The 26,300-nt window shown below is 39.1% G+C and overlaps 1 protein-coding gene across 3 annotated transcripts in view; it reads right to left on the reverse strand.

Moving 5' to 3' along the window:
* Positions 1-15,918: 15,918 nt before the first annotated feature.
* Positions 15,919-26,300, reverse strand: part of edil3a (EGF-like repeats and discoidin I-like domains 3a) — a 115,163-nt gene continuing 104,781 nt past the window's right edge. For all 3 annotated transcript variants that reach the window (XM_080468291.1, XM_080468293.1, XM_080468292.1), the window contains one exon: positions 15,919-16,285. In XM_080468291.1, the coding sequence (XP_080324417.1) occupies positions 16,136-16,285 (150 nt within the window). In that variant the 3' untranslated portion in view covers positions 15,919-16,135. The remainder of the gene's footprint in view (positions 16,286-26,300) is intronic.

The following is a 26,300-nucleotide window of genomic DNA, read 5'->3' on the forward strand; positions in this document are numbered from 1 at the left end:
AAGTTCTGTGGAAAATACAAGCTGCCTGCTGTTTACCACCATTAACCAGCAATAAGCTTTTATTCAAAGAATGATTATAATAGTTCCCGCAAGCACATCGTTGCTCCATTCAGTATCTCCGAGCTCACTTTCAGCACTGAATATATTTCATGCAAAGGAACGTGTGTAACTGCGCAGATGAGATCAGTGATTATTCCTTTTCATTTCCTCCTCATGACTTTTTTTTCCACCTCCTGATGGGGATTTCAAGTCGCAAATTTTCACTTGTGATAAAACTACTGAGTCGCTTCCTATGTCTTGGCGTTAAGTTTTAATGACATGCAGCATTCGTTTGGCAGAGATGAGAGGGCGGTTGGTTTGAAAGGCTCTCTGAAGTGTAACGCTGCACCCAAATGGCTCGTTTGGCTTTCATGCCAATTTGGTATGATCTCTGCCATCTCAAATTGTAAATAAGAAAAAGCTTATGCAAATGGGGACCAGTTGATATTCCTGCAAGGATTTCAATATTTGTTTTAGACTCCCTTGGTGACTATGTACGTGTTTTTATGTGAAATCATATGAATATGTAAATGGCCTTATCTTATTTCTGCATTTGGCGAAAGGTTGTTGGTAATTCTTGGACATATGGAGAAGAAAGAGCATGTAAGATATTCAGAATTTACCAAGAGAATGAGAAATGTCGCTGTCTTCTTTTTAAAGGCTACAGTCCTGACTGTGAGTGAATCCTCAGATAAAAAAGAAAAAAAAAGAAAAAGTAAAGGCACATGCAAATAGAAAATTAAGAGATCAACGTGACGTTGCAGGCAAGAGCAGGGAGCACAGTTTTAAATTTCACAAATATAACTGCAAAAGAGGAAGTGCATTTTTGAGGGGAATTTTATTTGCTTTAAAACAACTGACAGCATATTTCTTCCCACTTATACTTGAAGAAATACCGGGTTCCTTCCTAATTATTCTTATTACAAAACTACTTTGTGCATATTCACTTGTCCACTTGTTTGTCTTTGTGTTATCAGTCGTGAAGCCACTGCATCCATCACAGGCACCCATGGATTCAATCTCTGTCGAGCTAGAATGTCCTTGAGGTTCCGATCATGGATGAGATAGCATGTTTACCCTCTAGATAACAAAATCACCCTTCAAATATCCGACTGAGCACTGCATCGCTTTGATGTTAGAGGACAGGCTCAACACGGTACACTTACAAGACAGAGCTTCTGTTATCAAATGTGACTGTGTACTCACCTCCTGCTGCTCTGGCTGTTTGTGGGGCTGCTATCTTTTTCAACATTAAACACGCACACTCAAAATATACTTCTATGGTTTGTGGGGACAATGCGCTGGCTTACATAAGTGTACTTTCTGGTCTATAAGTCACACTTTTTTTTTAGTTGTTTGGCTGGCCATGCAACTTATATTAAGAAGAAACAGATGTATCAAAATATACCAGAACATATCATCTGAAACCACTAGACCACTGACAGGGCAAGAAAAAAAAAAAGATAATAATAATAAGTTTTATATATATATATATATATATATATATATTAGAGAATAGGAAAAAAAAACCTCAGAGAGACTGAAGTTTCTGAAAAACTTGAATAAAAGAATGATACAGGTTCTTTATTTAAAGTCACAGGTGATCCTGGAACTGGAACAGCAGCTGCTTGGTGAGGATTATCGACTGTGCAGTTATGTTTGAGCATGAAGTTATATGAATCTTATACACCAGTGTGACTTCATTATCTTGCCATGAAGCAATTTTTGACAGATGTGACCTATATTCAGAAGTGACTTTCAGTAAACTTAACCCTAACTACCAATTCCCTACCTCTAACCCTTACCCTGAACCTAGCCATAACCCTGAACACATCCTGGCTTTGAAAAATGTTTTCACCCCGAAATTGAATAATTTCCAGAATGGAGATCTCAATGTTTGTCTCCGCAGGTTAGTGTGCAATCAAATTTAGGTCCCCAACACACTGCTGTTATCTCGTATCTTGTTATATGTGAGTCCAGCTCACAAGTTTGCTGCTACAAACTGAAATTAAGCTCAACCTTTGATCAATAAAGAATTTCTGGGATCGGTTTCTTCACAATGGAGGCCAGCTGTAGAGCGAAACGTCTACCAGTAGAAGTTTGGTGGTTCAGTCAGTGTCTTATCAGTTCCTGACCCCAATGAAGGTTGAGGTGCCTTTCATGGTTTCCCATTTTAACGAGTGAATGGAGTTTGCCGGCAGCTGTTGTCATCATCATGTGATTATGTTCTGTGAATTTCAGAAATGTCCACAATCATTATAAAATCATTTTACATACTGACAACCAAAGGAAATGTGGCAGAAAACTTCATCAGCACAACAGATATACTAAAACAATAATTTGCTGATTCCCAGGAAGTAAAACACTGAACCAAATGCACATTCTGTGCTGATTTCCATAATGAGCCTTTTGACTAAAGATAAACGTTATAACAACAACAACAGTTTTTTTGTTTACTCACCTGTGTTGAACAGAGTCGACATACTGGACAATATTGTTATGTGTGCATGTTGAAAAGTCACGGAGCAGTTGTCAATGTGAAATCAGTGCAGAGTGACATTGTACGACGCATTGTTGTAACCAGTACTGTGAAGTCCAGGTTACATATTGGAGCGGCTTATAAGACTGTTGAAATTAAAAAAGTTTGTGGGAAAGCTTGAATTTAATATAATTCCTGGTGTTTTTTTTGTTTGGTACTTTTTGGTGTTGCCCCTGTGAAAATGAAGTGCATTTCCAATTCAATTTCTGAATGGCATTTAAAAGCGAAGCAATTTTAATGAGAAGGTCTTACTCGCTGTTATTATTGCAAGTCATTCAGAAAATATAAAATATATCACATTTCAAGAGAAGAAGTGAAAAATATTTAACTTTAAAACAGCTTTTTCAGGGTCCCGCAATTACTGAAAAAAAAACCCGCCCATAACTAAAAGGCCAAATAACTAGCTTAGGCTCAGAGCCACTCCATATCCCTGCTGATACATATGTTCAAAACACACGCCCAGATACACACACTACCACCTTAAGGGCTTTTGTTTGCATTATTTGTTTCTAATTGGGTCCAAAGAGGATTCAGAGATGCGTGAACGCTTGAACCACAAGACCACAAAGTCATTTAAAGCTGCTTCACAAAGCTACAGGCGACACAATCTGAGTGCCATCTGAAAATGTTCCACAATAACTCGTTCTTCCACAAAAGTTCCCTCACAGCAGAAAAACAAAAAACAAAAACAAAGAAGAGAGAGCTGTTAGTGTGTGAGTGTGCTGTGCTTTTCTCTTCAGAGGGACAAGTGATAAGTTGCAAAGATCATATACATGCTGCATATACTAATCACATTTTCTGACATGTATTTCCCTTTTTAAAGATTGCTTAATGTGTTTGTGTCTCAAAAAAAAGTCTCAGCAGAGCAACGGTTTTTGCACTACAGGTAAATGTACATAGATTTCTGAGTCAGTTCCACACAACTTTTTTAACTGTTAGCAGCAGATCACTTTTCAAGCAGTAAATTATTTCCTCCCGCACATTTGGTTCATTATCTTCCATCTTCATATAACTGCAGACAGACTCAGTGATCGTTGATGATTATAGATCCTCGAGATAATTCGACTTGTTTGTTGCTGTTGGAATAATTTAGCCTGTTATCTATTTTATAATGGTAATGTGTAAAAGATTAGTCGTTTTCAACTCCAGGTAGCTCTTATGATATAAGCTGTGTACCCTCTCCATGATCTCAGACTTGACCACAGACAGATCCCACTCTCAGAGATTTCTTCTCCTTCCTTCCACTGCCCTGCCCCCATACCACCGCCCTGACACTGTAATTGATCATCTAAATGGGTATGAAAGTGTTTCCAGCTTCTGGCGTTTCTTTTAATGCCTCATGAAAAAAATAAACATTTCACACCTACTGATATACTTAGGAGAAGATGTGTTCATGTCTGAAAGGACGGATCGTCCTGACTCTAATGCTTCTCTGATGTTTTCAAAGCTTTCAGCATTACGTGGGTACTTTTAGCCACATTTCCTCACAGGCTTTCGTTAAAGAGGTGACTCGCAGGCCTCGGACTCTCACGTTTATCCCGACAAGGACCGCAGGCTCACTGGAGCTTGGCTCATGTATCTTTCATAGGCTCTGCTGCAAAGTTCTTGTCGCCTCTATCTTCCAGTCACACCATCACTGAAGGACGAGAACCATCTTCAGATGGAGACTCTCTGTTCTCATATTCCTCATTATTTCCCTCGCAAACTTTGATTTACAACCACAGCGATCTATTCTTTTCCGTCAATCACGGTTGTGCTCAAAACAAAAACAGCAACCAGAATGCCAGTTTCTGAAAGGTAAAGCTGTCAGTTCCCCCTGGATCTCACTACTGATCGGGAGCCAACTTCTCTTTTTTCCTCAAATGAAACTCTCAAACAAGAAAATTGAGGTAACGAAAAAAAATACCCCATTCCAGGCTTGTCTTCAAGAGTAAGGCTATGCTTCTAACCAATTAGAACTCAAATGGACAGAGGTTTTTCCTAATACAGACACTGCCCCTGTAAACTTGAATGATCTTTTCTTTAATGTTATATGCCTAAAAGAACCTAGATATTCAAAGGTATTAATAGATAGATTATATTTATTGATTAATAACTCTATAAAACCATCAATAAAATCATTTAAATAGGGCTCAATATCGAATATCTTCAATATGCTGTCACAACTGGATGGTACTTACGCATTGGATCATCGAAAAATGGCCTGGCATGAGTTGGGAATGAAAATTACAAAGAACATCAGGCATGGTTTACTGCATTGTAAGACATTCCATAGGTTACACCTTTCAAAAGTAAATTCAGATTTCAAAGTCAGATGTTTCAGTTGAGCCTTCCTGTGACTGGGGCGGAGAGAAGCCTGCTTCACTGGTACATATCTTCTGGAAATGCCCAAATATTGTCATATAGTGGAAGAAAACATTACAAAGCCTCTCTCAAATCCTACCGATGCAAATGAAGCCAGATCCAGACACACCGTTTTTTTTGGATCTGTTCAGCTCTCAGATGTTCAACACAGGTTTCCATGTGTATTTAAAATGCCATCACGGCAAACCTACTAAAAATTTACTTTTTCTCATAATAATATTCTGCACACAAAATATGGTAGTGATTCTCCATTAGATTCATTGAAAGATAATTTCTCACTTTAAACAATATTACACAAAGAGCCTTCTGTTGAATCACAGCTCAGGAACATCAAAAAAAAGGGTATGAGTATCATATATTTGTTAGAACAGTATGAGACAACATGAGACATGTCTGAGAGAGGATGTTTCAAGCCCAAAGCGTGAGATTTACCAACACGGTGATGCTCAAGGACACGGAGCCGAGCTTTGACAGGCCGTGATTTAGATGTCAGGAGGTGAGCTCAGGTGGGCTTGTGCCCAGCTTAAACCCCTGTGTCTGGTGAGAGCAGTCAGACTGAACCAAAACAAAGTTGTGGGCTGGGAAACCAAAGCAACGGGTGGAAAGATGGTGAAGAAAGTCTGGAGAGCTGAGGTGAGTGATTGCATACAGATGGCATGCAAAAAAGTTTTCCAATATTAAAAAACAAAAAAGCTTGATTTTTATTAAAGTCGACCTAAATAAAGGAAACTCCCATCTCTTGCCAGATAATAGGACATTTCAAGCTGTGTTGTTAATGTGTTGTTTTGTTTTAGATTGCCCCCACCCTTCACTAACCTCTGATTTGCTAAAACATTCAAAATTCAAATGACGTTTTTTTAATGCACTCATAAAGAAAGCTGGCTGAGAAATGAAAGCAATAGGTCATATCTTTGTGGAACATGTATGATTATGTTTGTTTTTTAACATGTGCAAAACATTGTCAGGGAACTTCTCAAAACCCTTTTGTGAAACCATGTGCCCCCAGTCCAACACGTTCCCGGAGCCCAGGAAAGGAACCACTGATCTGGAGAATGTAGCGTGTAGACTTACACGACAATAAAAAAGTTGTATGACATAATGACTTCAACCACAGATGCTCGTGATGCCAATTCTGAGTCAACGGTTTGGCTTCACGTGTTCTGTTCTCACAGGATCTGGAGTCACTCTGCTTTGCTTTGTGAGGAGGCATTCAAGCTGACCTCAATAATGAAAGACACGGGATAGTCTGTCGCTTTCCGGAGCTTATTAGCGACACTTTCTGTCCCTCTTGAATGCTCCACAGGTACAATAACTGAACCAAAAATAACATTTGCATCAGTTTCATTAGAGAAGTGAACAGTGCATTCAAGACTGGCCCAGTTCTGCCAAAAAAAACTCCCCAAAGACCACACAAACAAGATAACAAGTGAGATATCACAGGGCACTTGAAACTCGTTTGCCCTCGATTCTCATTTCCGACAAACACAGCAGCATGCAGATGAATTCAGTCCATAAGATAAGCGCCGCTATGTATAGCTCAAACACTGACTGTGTGGTAGAGTTCCATATATAAAACGCTCAGGCTGAGGCATGATGAATTTTGTCACCACAGTTTTTACAAATGAGGCACGATGTCCCCCCCCCCCCCCCAACAAAAACAGTGCTTGTGCTGTTTGATAGAAAACGACAAATCAAACAAATCTGATTAGTTTTGGTTTTTTTACATCTCAGGAGGTGGTCCATGCTGAAACTATGATAGTGGTAGAAAACAAACAATCAGCTACTTTCAGTGTAAACATTTGACTTTCCCTTTGGAAAAGGCCACCTGAGCTGATGGTTTATTATAAATTTATAGGTATGGATTCATTGCAGGGTGGTGCGATAGTTTGACAGTTATACTGAAAAGTCTCCAGCCTTGCTTGAATGCAAGGTGAATTCAAATGAAATCAGACGTGCAATGTTTTGTGGAGAAGGAGAAGCCGGTTAAATCTTAAAGCGCATAGCCAGAGTGCCTTACATATTAAATCTATTGTTTCAACACTGGTCCCAAGTTCCAGTATTTTTCAACTGATCCACAAATCAAAGTATTGGAATAACATCAGTTCTTCAATTGTTCTTTGGATGAGACAAAAACGTCAAATAATCCAGGAAATCACATCAGGAATTGGATTTAAAAACACATACTTGCAATGTTGATTTAAAAGAACGCATTATCTCTAGTTTACACACACACACACGCACGCACGCACACACGTACACACACACACACACACACACACACACACACACACACACACACACACACACACACACACACACACACACACACACACACACACACACACACACACACACACACACACACACACACAGAATAGGACAGATTCAAATGTATGTGGGTTAATTATTTGAACCTGAATCACAAGGATTCAAGGATTCTTTATTGTCATGCCAGTACACTGTTTGATGACATGGTATGAAATTCTGTGCTCTGGGCCCGGTTGAGGAGAAGATGTCGTGGATCCTGACGGTCTGTGGGTAAGAAAGTCCAGGACCCTTATAGCTGAGGAGTCTCGTTTGATTTTGATTATAAGACATCTGAGGTTAGTTCATAATAACGAGGTTGGAGAATGTTCTTTAAGGCTTTTACACTTTCGTGTTCAATACGAAAAGCCAGTGTGATTCTGTCAGCAGGCTGCACAATGTAAGTGGACCTTGTGTTAAGATGGTTTTATCTTTCAACGGCTTAAATAATAGGAAAATATATAAAGGTTTGAACTACTTCAATATAACTTTCATTTTTTGGGGGGAGAATAATTTTGACATCTGAACATTTTCTGTGCAGCAGGAGAGCGACGGCAGCTAAACGATTCTCTTTGGTCAGTGGTGTCACTCCTGCTGCAGCCCTGTCAGTCGGTTCTACCTGAGAACAGCGGGAGAGCATTTAATGTGATCCAAGCCCTGTCATTTCTGCTCACTCAATAATGTAACATTCTACTGCATATGGGTGGACCTGCTTCTCATGGGAACAAGTCTTAATCCACACGAATAGCTCTCCGCAAATGTTCCAGGGAGGGTCAGGGAGAATCCAGATTACCGTGCGCACCCTCTGTACCTGGACGTGTTACTCCTCATTCTGTCTGTTTGGCCTTTTAAAAACACACTTCTCTAAGGCGATGCAACATCATGCATGAAACTAAAAATATTCAAGAGGAAAGTGTTTGATATTGATCCAGGTAAGACTTTGGTCGTATTATAAATATTTGACTCATATAACGTCCCAGTCGGTTATTCTAATGTAATTTGTTCCTGAGATGTTCTTCCATTCCATCAATAGCTCTTAAAGTAGATTGTGCTTGTGTCCCAGGTTAGTGTTTTGGATTTTTGTCACATATCTACAGCAATGATTCTCAAAAAAATGGAACACAGGGTTGCAGGGGGGATTGTGTTGCTCCCAGCTGACTAAAGATGATGGCAGGATACTTGCAACACCTGCGTTTGGACTGCAAGAAAAACCAGATTGCTTAGAGAAAACCCATACACACAGGAAAAACATTCAAACAAAAGACTCCCCAAGTCCAACCTGGACTGGAAACGAGGGTATTTTTTGCTATGAGGTAAGAGTGCAAACCACTTTGCCACCATGCAGACCTGAAAACCAGGATATAACTAATTGCCAATCTTCACAAATTCAATCAATTTCAAAATAAGCAAAATGTTTATGGGCAAAAAAAGTTTTACATTGCTATTCTGAATAGGATATTGATTGATGAGAATTGCAAATTGATTTATATTTACATTTTCAAAGCTCTTTTTAATATTGGGGTTGGAACAACATTTGATCACTGTGTGGCATAATAAAGCTTGAGACAATCCACATTTACACTGTATATAGAGTGTTTTTCACAGTTCAGTGCATTTCACCCTCATGGATACAAGCCTCTTAAATTATCCCATTACCCGATTTTAGTCTTGGGGAAATAATATCTTTTCTTCACAAAACGCCTTTTGTAAATGAATGTGTCTCCCTCTACCTCAGATTTACACAGTGTGGAGATGCTTTAATCTGTCGACTCATTTCATCAGTTTGCAAAGGTAAATTTAATCAGTGGGCCCCGAGAATAAATACGACTTGCCTTTTGATCACAGTAATAGAATTATACTCCTTGCTTGAGAAAAGATAAAAGAAGGGAAATTGGAAAGTGAATAAAAGGTCAAGAAACAGATAGGACTTTAAACAGCTATACAAACGCTGAGATTAAGCTGTGCCATGACACAGACCGCTACATAAAACTTCTCTGGAACGCAGATTAAATTTTTTTTTGATAGTACCGATAGAGATAGGAAAACAAGAAATTGAATAATAGTTGAAATAGAAAAATTAAATATATCACATTACAATTTGATGGTTTAACCTATAAGTTTGTCTGGAGTTTAGCGATGGAAAATCATCCATCCCTCTTCAATACTTAATTTATCCAGAGTTTTTCACAGTAGTTCGATTCAAGATGACAAATGGCAATGGAAGGGCAATAAAACCCTAGACAGGTTGGTAGCGAAGCAAAAATTGAAATGAAATTGAAATAATGTAATTGAAAAAACATAGTATAAAGCAAGCACAAACGATATAACAATTTGTGTTTGGTATACATCTTTGTAGAGACAGTTATATCGGTTGTGAATGTAATTTGAAGACCTGTTGTTTGTTGATTTCACAGTTAAATGTCGCCACATTTGGAAGAAACATGCAATTGTGATGATCAGCACAGCCGATTATGGAGATTGTACTCGTTAAAAATGTTCCCAATCTTCTCTGTCATTGCCAAACAGCTTTTTCTGCTGTAAATATTGTGTTGTGGTCTGAGCTTCTGGCTCTCGGGGGGCTGCCAGCAGTCCTGTCCTTGACCCGCTTTGAACAGTTTTAGGAAGACCAACAACAACCCAGTTGGTTGACTTGGCAGACAAATGCTGGGTGCATAATGGGAAACCACCCCACAGGCTGGAAACCACCATGAGGAGGAGGTGACAGGCTGTGGTGACTATTTATACTCCCAATGGGCTAATAGCAGAATGAGTTGTTTGGCATTGGCAGTGAAGGTTTGGCAAATTTCTTGTGGCCACAACCTGCATACTGACTTCTGCTGCTCATCCCACAAATGTTCCTTACAATTGTGGAATGCTGGTTTTTTTTTCCTTGTCAGTATGCAAAAAAATCCATCGAACATAAATTCTCCAACTCAGTTCTTTGTTCACATGCAACATATTAGCAGCTCAGCATTCACAGCACAGCTCAGACCGCAGATGTTGCCTCTTGTCACTTCTCCTTCCTGCAAACTTGAGCGAACGCAACAAAAATCCTTGCACTTTGCTGCCAAAAATGTTCTTTTTTTTTTGTTTTTTTTTGCTGTTATTATTCATACCACTGTTTTGCAAACCTGATCATGAGGGACAGCTGCCCTGCTTGTGTGAGACGTCTGCCTGCTCAGGCTCAACTCATTCAAATGAATGGCTTGCTATCAGGCCTCTGCAGAGCCCGACGACAACCGGTTCATTTGAATCAGGCAAGTTGAATCACAGGCATCTCCAAAACATGCAGGCCAGCTGTGTCCAGGTTTGGGGGACTGTGGTTTAGAATGCAGGCAGGAATAACAGGCAGAATGAAGAACATGTGCTTCTACTATAAATAAGTTCAGCCCTCACTTAAATACTTTTTGAGGTGTATGTCAAACGACGCATTCTTCACAAAAGTAACTAACTGACATCATGATGTGCAATTTATTGAAAATCAAAATCAAAATGTTTCTTGATTTATAGACAAAAAGCTTTACACACTGAAATATTTCACACTGCGTTTATATAAGAGTTTATGTTCATCTTTATTTATTTATTTTACTTCAAAGACTGTTAAACAGGCTGACAATGTGTGTCATCTATTTTACGGTTTCTAGGATTAGATAGAGTGTCACAGTTCTTCATATTTTATCACAATTTTAAGATGAAACCATGAATCAGGTAGAGGAATTAGGACTGAGAGGAAGGGCAAAGCACGTCAGTGTTCATGTCAATATATGAGAAATGTAAAGCAGAAGTGTCTCATTTTGACATTATTTACATCAATTTTAAAATACTACAGTAGCAGGACAAAATTCAATGTGTCACAAAATAAGTTTTGATTTTATTAAGCCATCCCTGTTAGTTTAAAAAGGGTTAATCCAGAGGAATCCTGTCCAACTGAACGACCACCAAGTGGTCAATCTCACTCTGAATGTAGCTTTCACTCACTTATGTCTAAATCGAAATTAGCAGTCAAGAAATTTTACTCACCTCACCTACGAACCCACTTCCTGTTTGCGTACTGACACGTCCAGAACCGGACCATCGCTGGACATTTCACTGTGTGTCGGCCCTGAAACTCACACTGTGGTATCCTGCCTCAGCGCTGAGAGATCTCCTCGGGCTGATGCATTAACTGGCAGTGCAACATCAGAGCAAATCAATAAAAGCAACCTAATGTGATAAAACAATATTTACGATAAGCCAGGAGATGAGTGGAGGCATTCGAGGTCAAGACAGTGTTATATGAGAACAATTACACCTGATGAAGGGTCTAATCCTCACTCACCCAGACAAGCAGAGTGAGGAATAGGCTTGTTTGTTTGTGGTAGAGAGAAAGAGAAGGACAATACTGGGCATGGGGACTGGCTGACTTTTACAACTATATAACAATGCATTAAAAAATAATACTTACTCAAACAGGATTTCAATATTCAGAACATGTGAAATAGTTTATCATCACTCAACGTAAGAAAAGCTCTCCGTTTTCCTAAAATCAAACTCTGACTTCGGCATTTTTCAAAGCTCAGCCTGACTTTCTGAATGTGAAACTGTCTTATCTTCTTATTTCTATGTGATTGTATTGTTTATGTTTTATTTTGCTTAAAATAACATTCAAAGTCAGGTACATTTCCATACAGTTTCCAATGGCATCTTGTCCTGAATAACAAAAATGCAGTGTTATAAGTACAGTTTGAATAATAGTTTAGGAACTCAACATTGTCAAATAAATCTTTCCATTCAGTTAAAATTACTCGAATGAAAATGTTCATAATAAATCACACAAGACTGTAAACTACAAAGTATTGAACATCATATACTGTATGTATATATATATATATATATATATATATATATATATATATATATATGAACCAACTATGCAACACAGCACAGCACAAGCAGAATCTTTTTTTTAATTTCAAATACGTCTCACTACCTGCGAGAAAACAAAGGGGCACATTTCTCCAGATGCTCAACTGCTTCAGACAATCAATGAAAACTTCTTTTTTTTTTTGTTTGTTTTTTACGGTCAAACCAAAACAAGGTAGAGTGCTGTTCATCATTCAAAGCTTTTCTTGCTTTTCAGCATCAGGATACATCTTGTCGGCTGTTTTCTCTCTTCACTTCAAGATAATGTTGAAAAACGGCAACTTACATTGTTTATTGTGCTCTTGTAAAGGAACAGGTGTGTTCACAATTTGAATATTGATACCGTTCATCACTTTAACTCAAGTCTCTCGTCACACCCAGCAGGAGCTTCAATCGCACAGAAAGCTGGAGTTTGTTTGCTTTATTGCAGACAAATGTACATTTATCATGACTACAAAAGTGAGTTGTGCTTTTTGAGGGGAGCAGAAAATGAGATTAATTCACTGTAGTTGTTACTTTATTACTGAAACAGGTCAAAACAGCCAAATGTGAAAACACTGTGACATTCAACATGGAACAAGTTTGCATTGATAATTTCCAAATTCCCCCGATTCCATCTGTAAAATACGCGGGTTGATAAATCGTCTGCTCACTAACTCAGAGTTAGAGTAAAGATGTGGTATACATAGCACTTCTTATAATAGGAGACGTTTCTGAGACATTTTTATTATGGAATAAATGAAAACAGCGAGAACGCAGATTTCACAGATATGTTTTTATTTGTCAAACTGAAAGAGCTTTCGTTTGAAGCAACGTCTTTTTTGACTGTACACAGTTCCCCACTCTCCTCTGCAGGCTTGAACCCAAGTATTATTATAGGTATGTTTTTTTTTTCTTTTCTTTTTTTTTTTTTCTACATAGTGGTTTGATGATCACACTGGGGAGGTAAGAAATTAAAAGTCAACAGTTTGACGCGGAAGTACAAAGAGTTTCCACCCGGCACTCCGTTCGGACCTGTGAGCTGAAGCTTTACAACAAACGAGACAAATGGTTGGTGAGCACAAAGTAAACGTCAGATCCTCATGATATGCAAGAACACAATGTGTCTCTGGACATCTTTGTTTCACGGTACTTATCAAACTCATACGACATGCAAAGATCCTCAGGTCTGTCGCAGGCCCGCCCTGTGATAAAGGCCCGACGGCAGCTCACGAAAATCAGTTGGGAACTAATCGACAATGAAGGGACATTTAAATGCGAAATGTAAAAAGACAAAAAAACAACCTGTGATATTTTTACTTATTTTTTTTTCTATTTATTCTGATCATGTGTCTGTGTACTTACGGAGTGACACCCACTGATTTGTACTGATAACAAGTTTCACATTGATAATCCACAGCAACGGTTCTCAGTGTAACATACAGAAGTAAACTTTTCGAGACTCCTCAGTCTTAAGAGCCGTCGGAGCCTAACGCCGTGCCGCATGGATCTCATAGACTGCGTGTGACGCTGCGTTGAGTCACCTCAGGACGCGCCTGGCTGCACTCAGCTCGGTTGGCCAGACCATTCAACGTTTCCTGTCTTCTTTTCAAACTTCATACTGTTACTTGTGAGCGACAACAAACATTTGTGATGATGGCATGGCAGCAGAAAATGTCCTGGCACATAATAGTAAGTTATTATTCTCATCAGTTATTATTCATTAAAAAAAAAAAAAAACATCTTCAATAGAAGTGAACGGTGGCACACTTATTTATGTTTTCCTTCTGTGCTTCTCATCCTTTCAGATAGAAAATTAAGTACCACAAATGTTTGATTATTTTTTTGTACATTAACATAAAGAGATGAAAATAACAGCTGAACTGTAATATTTTCAATCTTGCCTGGCAATCATGGAAAAAAAAAATTGATGCAGTAAATTAAAGTTTTTTTTTTTCCTTCCTTCTGTAAATATCTTACTTTCTTTTTCAGGCTGTGCTGTGCAGTCACAGAGCAAATAAATTGTATCCCAATAATATGAAATGATTAGATTGTTGAGGGACTGAAATCTGACGACAAAATGTGAAGCATGAAAGTGGACGTTGCTCCTTTTGGGGCTTCTCTTCTGATAGTACTCAAGAGCGTTTGGAGAACTAGTCAAGAGTGGAAACCACTGGAGTTATTCAGGTCTATTTTTAAGCCGTGTAGGAAGGCCTGTAAGGTTTGACACTGCTGCGATACCTCAGGACTTGTTTACTTCCATTTATTTAACCAGCCAAGCATCGCTGTTCATTTACTGCAGAATGCTGCCAACAGCAGAACCCATACAGTGAGAACTGCATCAACAAAATGTTTGACGTGATTGGCATAACAGCGACTTTATCCCCCGTAACCTCAATATTTCTAAATATTGCCAGCACCCTGAAACCATTTGAGCGTGCGGAGAGCGGCTGTCATGTCAAGTGGGAAAAAAAGAAGCGTTTCTAGATTTAGTTCGGTGTATCATTGTCATCTGGACTCAAAAATCGAATAAAAATTATTCATTTCATTAGAACCCCATAAAACATCATAACCATGGTTCATCACTGCTGCAGATTTTAGATAATAACATGTAATAATATATCGTTAAACTTGGACTGTCTCTTTTTTTTAAAGAAGGAAATTAAAGGGTTTTTATCTCTCACATGAAAAGGGGATTCAATTAAATTTAACAGTGTTGAATATTCGAACTAAGAATATACAGACGCGTTAAATAATTACTTTGACGCATTTGATTTTTTTGTTTGTTCTTTAAATAACACACAAAATCATTCAATAGTTGGCCAGAAAATGATACATTGTGGGTTATGATAAATAACATCTATCCTGAGCTTTTAATTGATTGAACTTAAACCTCCGAGACAACACGAGGACGTTTAATGCGGATTTTATGAACCTGACAGCTGAGACAAAAAAAAGAAGAAAAAAAAGAAATCTAATTAAATTAAAAAAAAGAGAATACGCACAAAGAATTATACCAAAGTTCCTAGAAAAAGTCTTCAGATCTTCAGATAGTTACGAATAGAAAAATGGAGACTCCCTATGAGAGCATTAAAACGTTTCAACTACGTACAACCTATAAGCCTCAGTGTCGGTGCCGCAGTACTACTGTGAACTGCAGTGCTTGTTGTCACATATATCAGTCACTTTTGTTAAGCTTTTGCAGTGAGTCGTAATGTTTCAGAACTATTTAAAAATGCACAGAAAAATAGGTCCCTAAATCAAAGCTGTTTGCTCTCAGGGCTGCAGGTTTTAAATGATTTGTCATAATATACATTTATAATTCACGCACCATGCAATTTCTTAGTCTTTTACATATAATACAAGAGCATTAATAGTGTTTTGATTGATGTAGTAATGCCAGTGTCCGTTAAGGTAAAGAGCATGGCTTGAGGAGGTGTAGTAATCAAAGTAAAAATATATTTGATGAAGTGATAGCATGTCTTCTCTACACCGTACTTTAGACACTTCAGTTATGATGTATGAAGTCGGTTAATCATGTCCAATGAAGCACGACGGACAGATTTCACATCTTTGTTAAAAAGTGACACTGTACAATAGCTTTCATGTCGACAAGTTAAAACCACGGTGAGGACCCCCCCATCCCCCCACCCACCCCCACCCCCACCCCCACATACATTTTCCACCCCAAAACCGCTCCCCTCCCATATATATATTATAGAAGTTCATTCCAAACAGGATGGCAAACTTCGAGAAGAATAAAAAGACAAAGAACACGCTTTTTTTTTTTTAAATAGGAAACTGAAAGTGAATCAGGGGCAGGTTTGAAATCATTGTACAAAAGAATAAACAGCAACCCACCACAACCAAACACTTACTCTTGAAAAATCCATTGGAAATCGATTTCTTTTTACAGGTTGCACAGTTTGTTTTCTGCAGTACCAGGTGAGATACTCCAGTATGCCAAAGGGACGGGGGATAATGACGAGAAAGATGGAGGAAAGGGCTTCACTCTTCCTCTTTGCATCCCAGTATTTCTACACGCAAAGTGATCCTGCCGTACCATGACCAGGGGAGGATCCGAACGAGCCGGGCGTAGATGGGTGGATCTATCACGTTCTTTCTGTGCGTGTCGTTGTCGAAGTTCCCCTGAAACACCTGGGAAAACAAAACAAAACAACAGCAGGGAAGAATTAATGATTGTTCAGGCGGTTGTTCTTTTAAAGCATGAAATTTCACTATGATACACTTTATTATCCCCATGAGGGAATTTTGTTTCATCGCCATTGTATGTCAGCGACATGATGGAATGCTGGCCAGGGTTCAAGGCAACGGGGAAACATCTAAGCCGTTCCCAGTCTCCAGCGGAGGGAAACAGAGATGTGTGCTTGCTCCCACCCTGCTCTGTCTGATGTTCTCGGCTATGCTGACGGATGCCGGATGAGGGTGCAGGCATCGGTATCAGATACGGCACAGATGCTTCACTCTTCAACCTCAGAAGACTTCAAACAAAAACGAAGGTCAAGTTTGATACCATCAACGACCTCCTCTTTGCCGATGACTGCGCCCTCAACACTGCCTCTGAAGCAGACATGCAACAAACCGTAGACAGACTCTCTGATGCCTGCCAAAACTTAGGCCGAACCATCAACACCAAGAAGACGGAGGTAATGCATCAGCCAGCTTCTGGTAAGCCATACGCTGTACCCAACATCTACACCAACAGGCAGACTTACCAAAGCCAGTGCTGCCTTCGGCGGACTCAACAAGAATGTATGGGGCAGAAGAGGCATCACTCTAGAGACCAAGACTGCACACTGCTCTATGGCAGCGAATCCTGGACCGTATACCAACGCCGTGCCAGGAAGTTGAATCACATAGACACCACCAGCCTCAGAAAACTCCTCGGCATCAGGTGGCAAGACAGAATCCCAGACAGTGAGGGGTTCAACCGTGCTAACCTACCCAGCATACACACAATCCTAATGCAGTCACAGCTGCGCTGGGCAGGCCAAGTAATCCGCATGTCAGACCGTCGGCTCCCAAAGAAACTGATGTATGGCGATCTCCAACATGGCAAACGCTCCAGAGGAGGTCAAAAGAAGCGCTTCGATATTGACCCTACATCTTGGGAGAGCACAGCAGTCGACAGATCAAAATGGCGTCTTGTGGTTCAAAATGGTGCCAAATCCTGTGAAGCTAGCAGAACAGCCGCAGCAGAGCATCACGGGCAGATAAGGAAGAACTGCACAAACATTTCTCCATCAGCTGCCTAAATTCCCTGTCCACACTGCACAAGAACCTTCAGAGCGCAGATTGGGCTCCCGAGCCATTGTGTGAGACGGCACACAATAACAAAACATGAGCGCATTTTAGAACAAAAGTACCTTCAGAAAGGAACATGCAAACTGTTTGGAAAGGCCAGGAGACATGAAACTGTGTGCTGCACAGCGATTGTACTGTGTTGAACGCATTGAGAGAAAGAGGAACAAATATTAGCATTTTGACAATGTGACACAAGAGGGTCGGAGCTTGTTTTCCATGTGGACAAACCGAGCTGGATCTTCTGGAATCATCTGTGCTCATCAAAACATTTACCCTCGTATGGAAGATAAATCATCCTGCAATCTGTTTAACTAGTAATCTTAATACAGGCCCGAACAATATGACAAATTGGGTAATATAAGTATAAATTTAAATGCAGGCTGGGCATCAGGCAAAAACACTATTGAAGTCTAGGATGTATTTTCCAATGACTTACTCTGAGCAGCCAAATAGACACTTAGTGTGTAAGTTAGAGGTGTCAAATATATTTTAGGACAGGGTGAATGCGGTGCACAATTTGATCTCAGAAGGATAAAATCACAGCCCGATAACCTAGAAATCATGATACTGATACTAAAGTACAAAGGTTTTCTTTAGTTTTAGGGCAAAAATATACAAGTCAGCAAGAACATGTTCCCCTTTAATGCACTTGTTTCAAATATTTTTTATGAACAACCTGAAATTCCTTTGCAATTCTCAAAAAACAAACTTTGAAATGGATCTTGATGCTATTTTGGTATCAATGTGGCATTAGGAACTTCTACTCTTACTTAAACCAAATTTTTTTTAGACAAGTTAGGAATAGCAATTTTATAGCATTTTGTATGAAAAAAAAAAATGCAATTAATGTCTTCTTTTTTACATTTACACTTTTCAGAGTCACCCCATAGAGCAGGTTTTTAACCCTCTTGTGAACTCGTTTTGGAATGTGTGCCGAATGTTTGACATCCTGGAAATCTTAGGACATCCTATATTTTGGTTTTGAACATTTGATTCTGACAACCTTTAAGACCCAGAAATGAGTAAAAACATGCTTTAACAGGCGACGTGCTGTGGAAAAATAAATCCGATCGCTATTTTTTATTGCTTTTTATGGGGAGGCAGGTGCAGCACATTTTTGCTGCATTTATTGCTTGATTTCCTCGAACTGTTACCTTGAAGACCTCACGCCTGAACGGGTACTGGATGGAGCACGGCCAATCACGGCTTCAATTCAAACACTGCCGGTGAGAGGCCATCCACCGAACTCTGTCGTATTCTGGGTACATTTCTTTTCTGCACCACAAATGTGAGCACATCAGCAGCTTTGCTCCGAGAAACCGGTGCATTGTTAAAGTGGCACAGCAGGAAGAACCAACCTTTTCAATTCGTAAAAAAAAAAAGAAAAAACCTCAGCTGCTGAGTCTCCATGAATGGTGTTAATAACATGTACAGCAGGCTTTTTGGGCTTTTTTTCCCCCTCAATTATGACACCTATTTTTTTTACTGAAACCTGGTGCCAAGAAAGCTTCTTTTGAAAAGAGAAAAAGTCTTCAGTCCCGACATCTTTAAAGCCAGTGAGGATTTGTATTTTATATCTGTTGCTGCATTCAAGCGGTCAATCAGGGTTTCAGAATTTGCGCAACTTTCATATGAACCGAATGGTAATTAGTTTTCTCAGATGATCCCTGAAACATCAGTTCAATGCTTAGCCAGTGACCACAAACAAGGATCATTTTCATGCGGGCACATAAGCTCTGTTGTTGATTATTAGAAGCGTTGGTGTGTGTTTAATAGACAGTAGAATGAAGTATATTAGGAAGGAAATGTATCTACAGGGAGTGCCTCATTGAAGGATATGATCATTTCAATTAAATAGAAATGATTGTGCTGGTGTAATTGGGATGTAATAGGATTCAGTGTTGTGTGGAATAGGAAATCAGTGGGCTAAATGCAAGCAGGTGCTAGAAATGAGGACTGATTTTATTTTTTTTTCTACATTTTCCTCTAATTCCCTATCAAATGCTCATATGGTTGTAAAAACCTGGACAAAAATAGTTTGAGTGGTTCCATGAAAACAATTACAGTGTGTTTTGGAGCCAAAAGGTCAGAGGAGAGAATGGAAGACGTGGTAGGATTTGATGGCTATATTGTAATTGTCAACATTTCTAAATGTCACAATTTAACAACAATTTTATTTTTCACTTTTCTCTGTGAGGTTAAACAACTTCAGACTGAAAAAAAAAAAAAAGTGATTGTTTGGATTCATTATAATTCTGAATACACAAAAAGATGCACAAAAACATCTCTCCTGAGGAGGAAAGTGCATGGGTTTAGCAACAGCAAGAGGAAATGAGTGGACTACGTAAGTGAATAATCTAAATAACACATTCAGAAGCTTTATAGGAAAAAGAGGACCGCTTGAACCAAGATACATAGTGAAAAAGGACTTTTTTTTTTTTATTATTTACAAACGTCTCCACAGTCAAAACATCATTAACCTTTTTCATGACATGAACAAGGCTTGTTTGTATGAAAAATAAAAGTGTGATTTTGCACTGATCTACTGATGGTGCGCACTATCGATTCAGCATGTCTGTGGTAATGAAATATCAGACTTGCCTACCTAATCGCGCTAAATACATTTTACAAGACACAATACGTCAATGAATATTGTCATTTGTCCAGGAAGGAGGCAACTCAAAAGCAATCGCAGTCCAGTCGGCCTGATTCGATTGATTTGTGAGAACAAAAAATGTAAATTACAACCTCTGAAAACATCTGTAATGATAATGATTCCGTGTGTTTTTAACCCGTTTGCAGAAGAGGTAAAAATCGTCTCAACGTGCAGCGGAGAAACATTTCCTCAGCTGCTGTTCCACAGCTTTTGTTTGTGTGTTCTATTCTATTCTATTCTATTCTATTATATTCATGCATATACGATTGGACACTTTTCTAAGTGCAGTTAAAAAAAAAATGTTATATACATTTTTTACAAGTTTAGCTTGTGAGGGTATAACCATAGAAGGAACTGAGCTGACAACTTGATAGAAAAACAAATGCCAAATGTGAATCGACAAAAATGAAAGATAGTTGTACTTTCTTGCTCTACTTTGTTACAGATTAAGCTCAGAGAAGTTTTTAATAAAACATGGAGTTATTTATTGGACTTCATTTATACTCAGAGGTACGTTTGATGAAATTCACTGCCGGGTTGCTGCAAGCGCACGAGCCCCATTCATGCAGTCAAGGTGACGAAAGAGTATGACACGAAAATAAAAACAGAATTAAGAAAAACCCAAAAGCAATGATATGCGAACCTTGTTGTTGAATTTGTTGGTTTCTTTATATTTTTTTATCCTCTTCATAAACTTGACAGAGAAATGTAATTAGTGGCATTGCAGGGAATTCAAATATGTCTGTTTTTCTGTTTGTATGTTTGGGGCCAACTTTATCTGGATACTGATGTACACGACAACCTGACACATGGACACAAACAGAAACGACTGTCCGTAAAACTCTTCGATCTATTCTTCACATAAAATCAACCTTAATAAAGCACGTAAGTGAACAGTACTAATTCAGGATGACGTGTTGTACAGGTACAAAAGAGAGCTATAGCATGAAGCACGGCTTACAGATGGTTATTCATCCAGTAGCGATGGAGATAAAAGATATAACTGTTCCGGATCAATATACAGTGATGTGACAGTCGATCAAACCTCCTCCTCCTCTCCAAAGACGGCTGTGTTTGTCTAATTCTTTATTCAGCGCGTTCGGGTCCTGTCATTTTCTGAGCTTTGGTGCTTTACTTTTAAAGAAAACTAAAGCTGAAATCATGTGGCAGGTGTAGTCTTTCATTACTGCTCTTATTTCACGTGTCTCATACAAACGACGGAGGGTCACCTTTTCATCCACCATTCTTTTTCATCATTTTCCTCCAGAAGTGGAACAAGTTCTCTTCCCGGTCCTTCTCATTTATATTGTAGGGCAATGCTTAGACGGTTTGTATGTGACAACAGGAAAACAACACTTCATCGCACGGTTTTCTGTTCTGTCATTTCTCATGGTTTTTGTGTATATTTCTCAAAGTACTAAAACGAACTATAGAATATTTTATCTCTCTTTATCCTGTTATTTCCTGCTTCACACAGTGTCTGAGAATTGTCATACAGACCCCCTTGCCTTGCTTCTCATCCACATTTTGTCTAATGAGTACATCTCGCTATTTTCTGAGAGGGTGTATCTGGAAATAATCATCGCTCTCTCTCTGATCTCCTGAGCGTCATGTGGAAAAGAAACATTTTCACACACACACACCTTTGAGTTGGAGAGTCTGGTCTCTGGGAGGTAAATACAGCAAGGTGTGATACATGTACAACAGATAACCAACCCTGACGAGGTTTGGGATTGATAATATACCAAATGTTTGACATTACAGTGATGGAAACACATTTTACACATTGCCTCCGGCAATCCAAAAACACAAATGAAAAAATATAACTGACCGTCGAAGGGCATTCACGTTCATTCTTTTTTAACATTTCAAATAAGAATGACAAAGTGCAGGAATGAATGAAAAAAGCAGTCCGGGCATTATAACACACATTAACATTATGACAACTCAAAGTGTAATAATAATAATAATAATAAGAATAAGAAGAATAAGAAGAATAAGAAGAATAAGAAGAATAAGAATAAGAAGAAGAAGAAGGAGAAGGAGAAGGAGAAGGAGAAGGAGAAGGAGAAGGAGAAGGAGAAGGAGAAGGAGAAGGAGAAGGAGAAGGAGAAGGAGAAGGAGAAGGAGAAGGAGAAGGAGAAGGAGAAGACGAAGACGAAGACGAAGACGAAGACGAAGACGAAGAAGAAGAAGAAGAAGAAGAAGAAGAAGAAGAAGAAGAAGAAGAAGAAGAAGAAGAAGAAGAAGAAGAGGAAGAAGAAGAAGAAGAAGAGGAAGAAGAAGAAGAAGAAGGGAGTAACTTTCCAATGATCTAATAAAAACCTTGAACCCGCGTCGTGATAAAATTTTGGCAATAAATTAGGAAGTTTTATACATTATTTGTAGATTATTACACAATTGAAATAGTATTAAAAATCACTCCATAACTGCAGTCAATAATGTGAAAATACAGAAATAGGAGTGCATTTTTTGAAAATGATTTTCTTTTCAGTAGTGGAGCAGTTTGCTTATCATAAATCAGCATAGCAGATTACATAATCAGCATCCCCCCCCCCCCCCCCTCTCTCTCTCTCTCTCTCTCTCTCTCTCTCTCTCTCTCTCTCTCTCTCTCTCTCTCTCTCTCTCTCTCTCTCTCTCTCTCTCTCTCTCTCTCTCTCTCTCTCTCTCTCTCTCTCTCTCTCTCTCTCTCTCTCTCTCTCTCTCTCTCTCTCTCTCTCTCTCTCTCTCTCTCTCTCTCTCTCTCTCTCTCTCTCTCTCTCTCATTGGACTATTTTATTACATTATTGACAAGTTATTACCATTATTGGGTTTATTACATTTAAAACGGGCCAAACTATTATTATATTGGCAGGTATTGCCGTATTAACTATTGGTTGTGACACATTTTCTGGTTTGCAGTTCAGTTTTCTTTGAGGTTCCCTGGAAGCAACACAAAATACTTCTCCACTTAAACATAAAGAATACAGGCCTACATTGTAACAACCCTTTTGTCTTTTGCTCACATTCATAATTAATATAATGAAAACATACTCAAGAGCGCTATTGCAGATCAAAACATCGTCTAAACCACCCTGTTTTGACTTTGTACTCTTCACAGTCTTTTCCAGTTACAACATTTGACATTGGGATGCGAGACAGGTGTCTCCTGCCTGAGAGTCGCCACGAGTATAGTACGACGAGCGGGGTAAAGGACGGCGCAATATAAAAGGCAAGGCCACAAAACCCGCCGCTGATGGAGGTTTCACAAGGATCTGTCCCAGACTGTCTGGGGACGTGCGCTGTGTCAGAGGCAATGTCTAAAAAATACAACCCCCGCAAGTGGATGTTTGAAGTAGCAGACTAAATGGAGAAATTGTGTTTGGAACAAAATAAGATAGCAAGTTCATCTTGATATCAATCAACAAGATATAAGTAGTAGATATACGTATGTTCTTAAAGCATCATCATCACCACCAATATATTTCTGTAAATATTTTTATCATTTAATTTTCCTGCTATAAAATGAATGAATATAGAGATGTAATGACCACAACTCCATTTTGTAACCTGCTGACACTTTTACATATAAATCAGTAATAGTGTTGGCCTCCTTAATACATTTCTGTTTTATTATTATTATTTTTTAACATTTTACAGAGTACAATTAAATGCAGCCCAAAGTGCTTTACATGTTTAAAAACATCTAAAACAAAAACAAAAAACAATAGGTGTAACTTTTTTTTTTCTTAGCAGGTATGTACAATTGGAAGTATCTACTTTGCAGGATTAGTTGGTTTCTTTTCATTTTTAAAATCTAATTTTTTATCACTATTAATTCATACACACACATATACATATACATATATACATAGATCTGCTCGAGCCAATTTTTATTGTCGCTGTATCATGAAAAAGTAATTCATACTCAAGGATCTCAACAGGCTTTTCTTATGCGTCGTGAATGAGCTGCAGTAGGAGAACTGACCATTAACTGAATTTACCCTTTACTAAGCAGAGTAAATAACAGACTTTATTGTTGTCCCAAAGCAGTTGAGAGAAAATAAAAACACATGCGGCTGGGAATAAATGAAGCAGCTGTTGCTGCTGCAGAAGTTTAACCTTCTGTGTCTGACCTGTGGTTAGCCTTCCTGAAAACAGAAGAAGAGCCACCGGCAACTGACAGCTGGAGCCACCTGGTTGTATTTGTGCTATGGGTGACTGAACCACTTTAATAATGTGGCAGTGTTTCATCCTACACTGTTCCCTTATTTCATTTCCTGTCAAATAAAGGCAGCCCTGCTGATAATCCAGAGAAAATGAAAACATTTAAGCCAAATGTGTCTTAATAAATAGTCGGAGCTATAATATTTGAACGTACTGGAGAAGTTGATTTAATTCAGACAGTGGCGCTTTCATATATCTTAGATTTATTACATATCAATTAAATAAAGTAGCCATTTTTATTTCAGATTTTGGGATTCCACCTTTTAAGTTAGGAAAATAAAATACAGAGTATTTACATATATAAAAATAGCTCATAATAATCTATGATTTTTCTGTTGTTTAGCAATTTTGCACCATTGAGCAAATGTACCTGGTTCAAGTCCAGGCTTGTGTTTCTGTGTAGAGTTCACATGTTCTGCTAAGTGTGTCACATGTGTGGATTATTTCTTGGTACAATGGGTTCCTTTGACATGCATTTTAAGATAATTGCCGTATCTAAATTGCTGTAGATGTGAATTTGTGCGTACAATTCAACTAGACAATTAAGTCTTATTTCATTACATTCACGTTAAAAAACAATAGTCCCAACACTGGGGACAAAACGGCACATTTCAGCACAGGGCTCCACATTGACCCATGAGCCACAAGTCTGCTCTTAACCATTGATTTTCCAAGTTGGTGGAGCCATGAGAGCACAGTACAAGTGTATACTTTGTGCACCCCGGGAGCTGCAACACTATTTTTGAAACTAGTAGCACGGGTCAAGGGATCGGGTCACTCAGATCTCTTTGCTCTCTGACCTCTTGTTGCCCGAGTGGGTAGTAGCAGTCGCAGGCAAACTCAGCTACGTCACTGAAAGGTCAAGAGCTTGGAAGAAGCGGTTACACTCAATCAAACTGAAGCTCACAGCATGACCTATTCTTCACAGAGGTTGGCGGTATGTTATCTACTGACGTGTTTTTTTTGTATAATCCTGGGCTTCACTGAGGCTAACCACTAAGATGGCCTCGGAAAATAAAAAGATGATTAGTGCTTAATTTCAAGTTGATGGTTTTCACAGCTATCTCGTATTCAGTTAACCTCTGACCTGGAGGGGATTGAAGACTCTAATGGCTAATTAACCCCATCTCACCCGAGTAAAACACTATTAAACATAAATCAATTACTTTTGTGCTTGATTGCCCCTATCAGTGGAATGTGTAAATATTGACACCTATAAAAGAGCAGAGGTACGGGAGCAGCCAACACAGTGAGCCAAGTGTGGAAAGAATGCCGGAATGCAGCTGAATTATGGGAGGCATCCCAGTTTTAATTATGTTTAAACAATGGACTGTGCTGCTGCTGGTCTCGGTTACAAGTGCACTACATAGGTATTTGGGATTTGTGTGTAAACCAAAGGCAAACAAGGCACTATAGATTTTGTGGAGTGATACTGTTGTGCGTGCGGCTATGCCCTGCTTTGACAACATCTGTATTCTGACACAGCCTCCTCTCTCAATCTAGATCTAACTGCCTGCAGCCTCTGCCACACAGGAGCTGGAGGGGGGAGCTGAGAAGAATACTTACAAGCCCCTACCACTGAGCTCGCACCAGACACCCAAACACACACACACACACACACACACACACACACACACACACACACACACACACACACACACACACACACACACACACACACACACACACACACACACACACACACACACACACACACACACACACACACACACACACACACACACACACACACACACACACACACACACACACACGTTCGCAGTATATCCCTGCCAAGTCAAGCATTGTGGTGTGGCAGGAGGAGCCTCGGGAGTGCAACAGCCAAATGTGTCCTCTAGCATTAATGGCTGGTTCAGCTGACTGAAGGGGGAAAACACCTTGAAGAATCATACATCTGAACAGCCACTCGCTTCTGTCTGGGGACGGACTGATTGACATTCTCAGAAGTCCTGCTAAAACTGCTTG

Source organism: Lipophrys pholis, assembly GCF_963383615.2.
Source record: "Lipophrys pholis genome assembly, chromosome: 7".
In the NCBI taxonomy this organism is placed as follows: Eukaryota; Metazoa; Chordata; class Actinopteri; order Blenniiformes; family Blenniidae; genus Lipophrys; species Lipophrys pholis.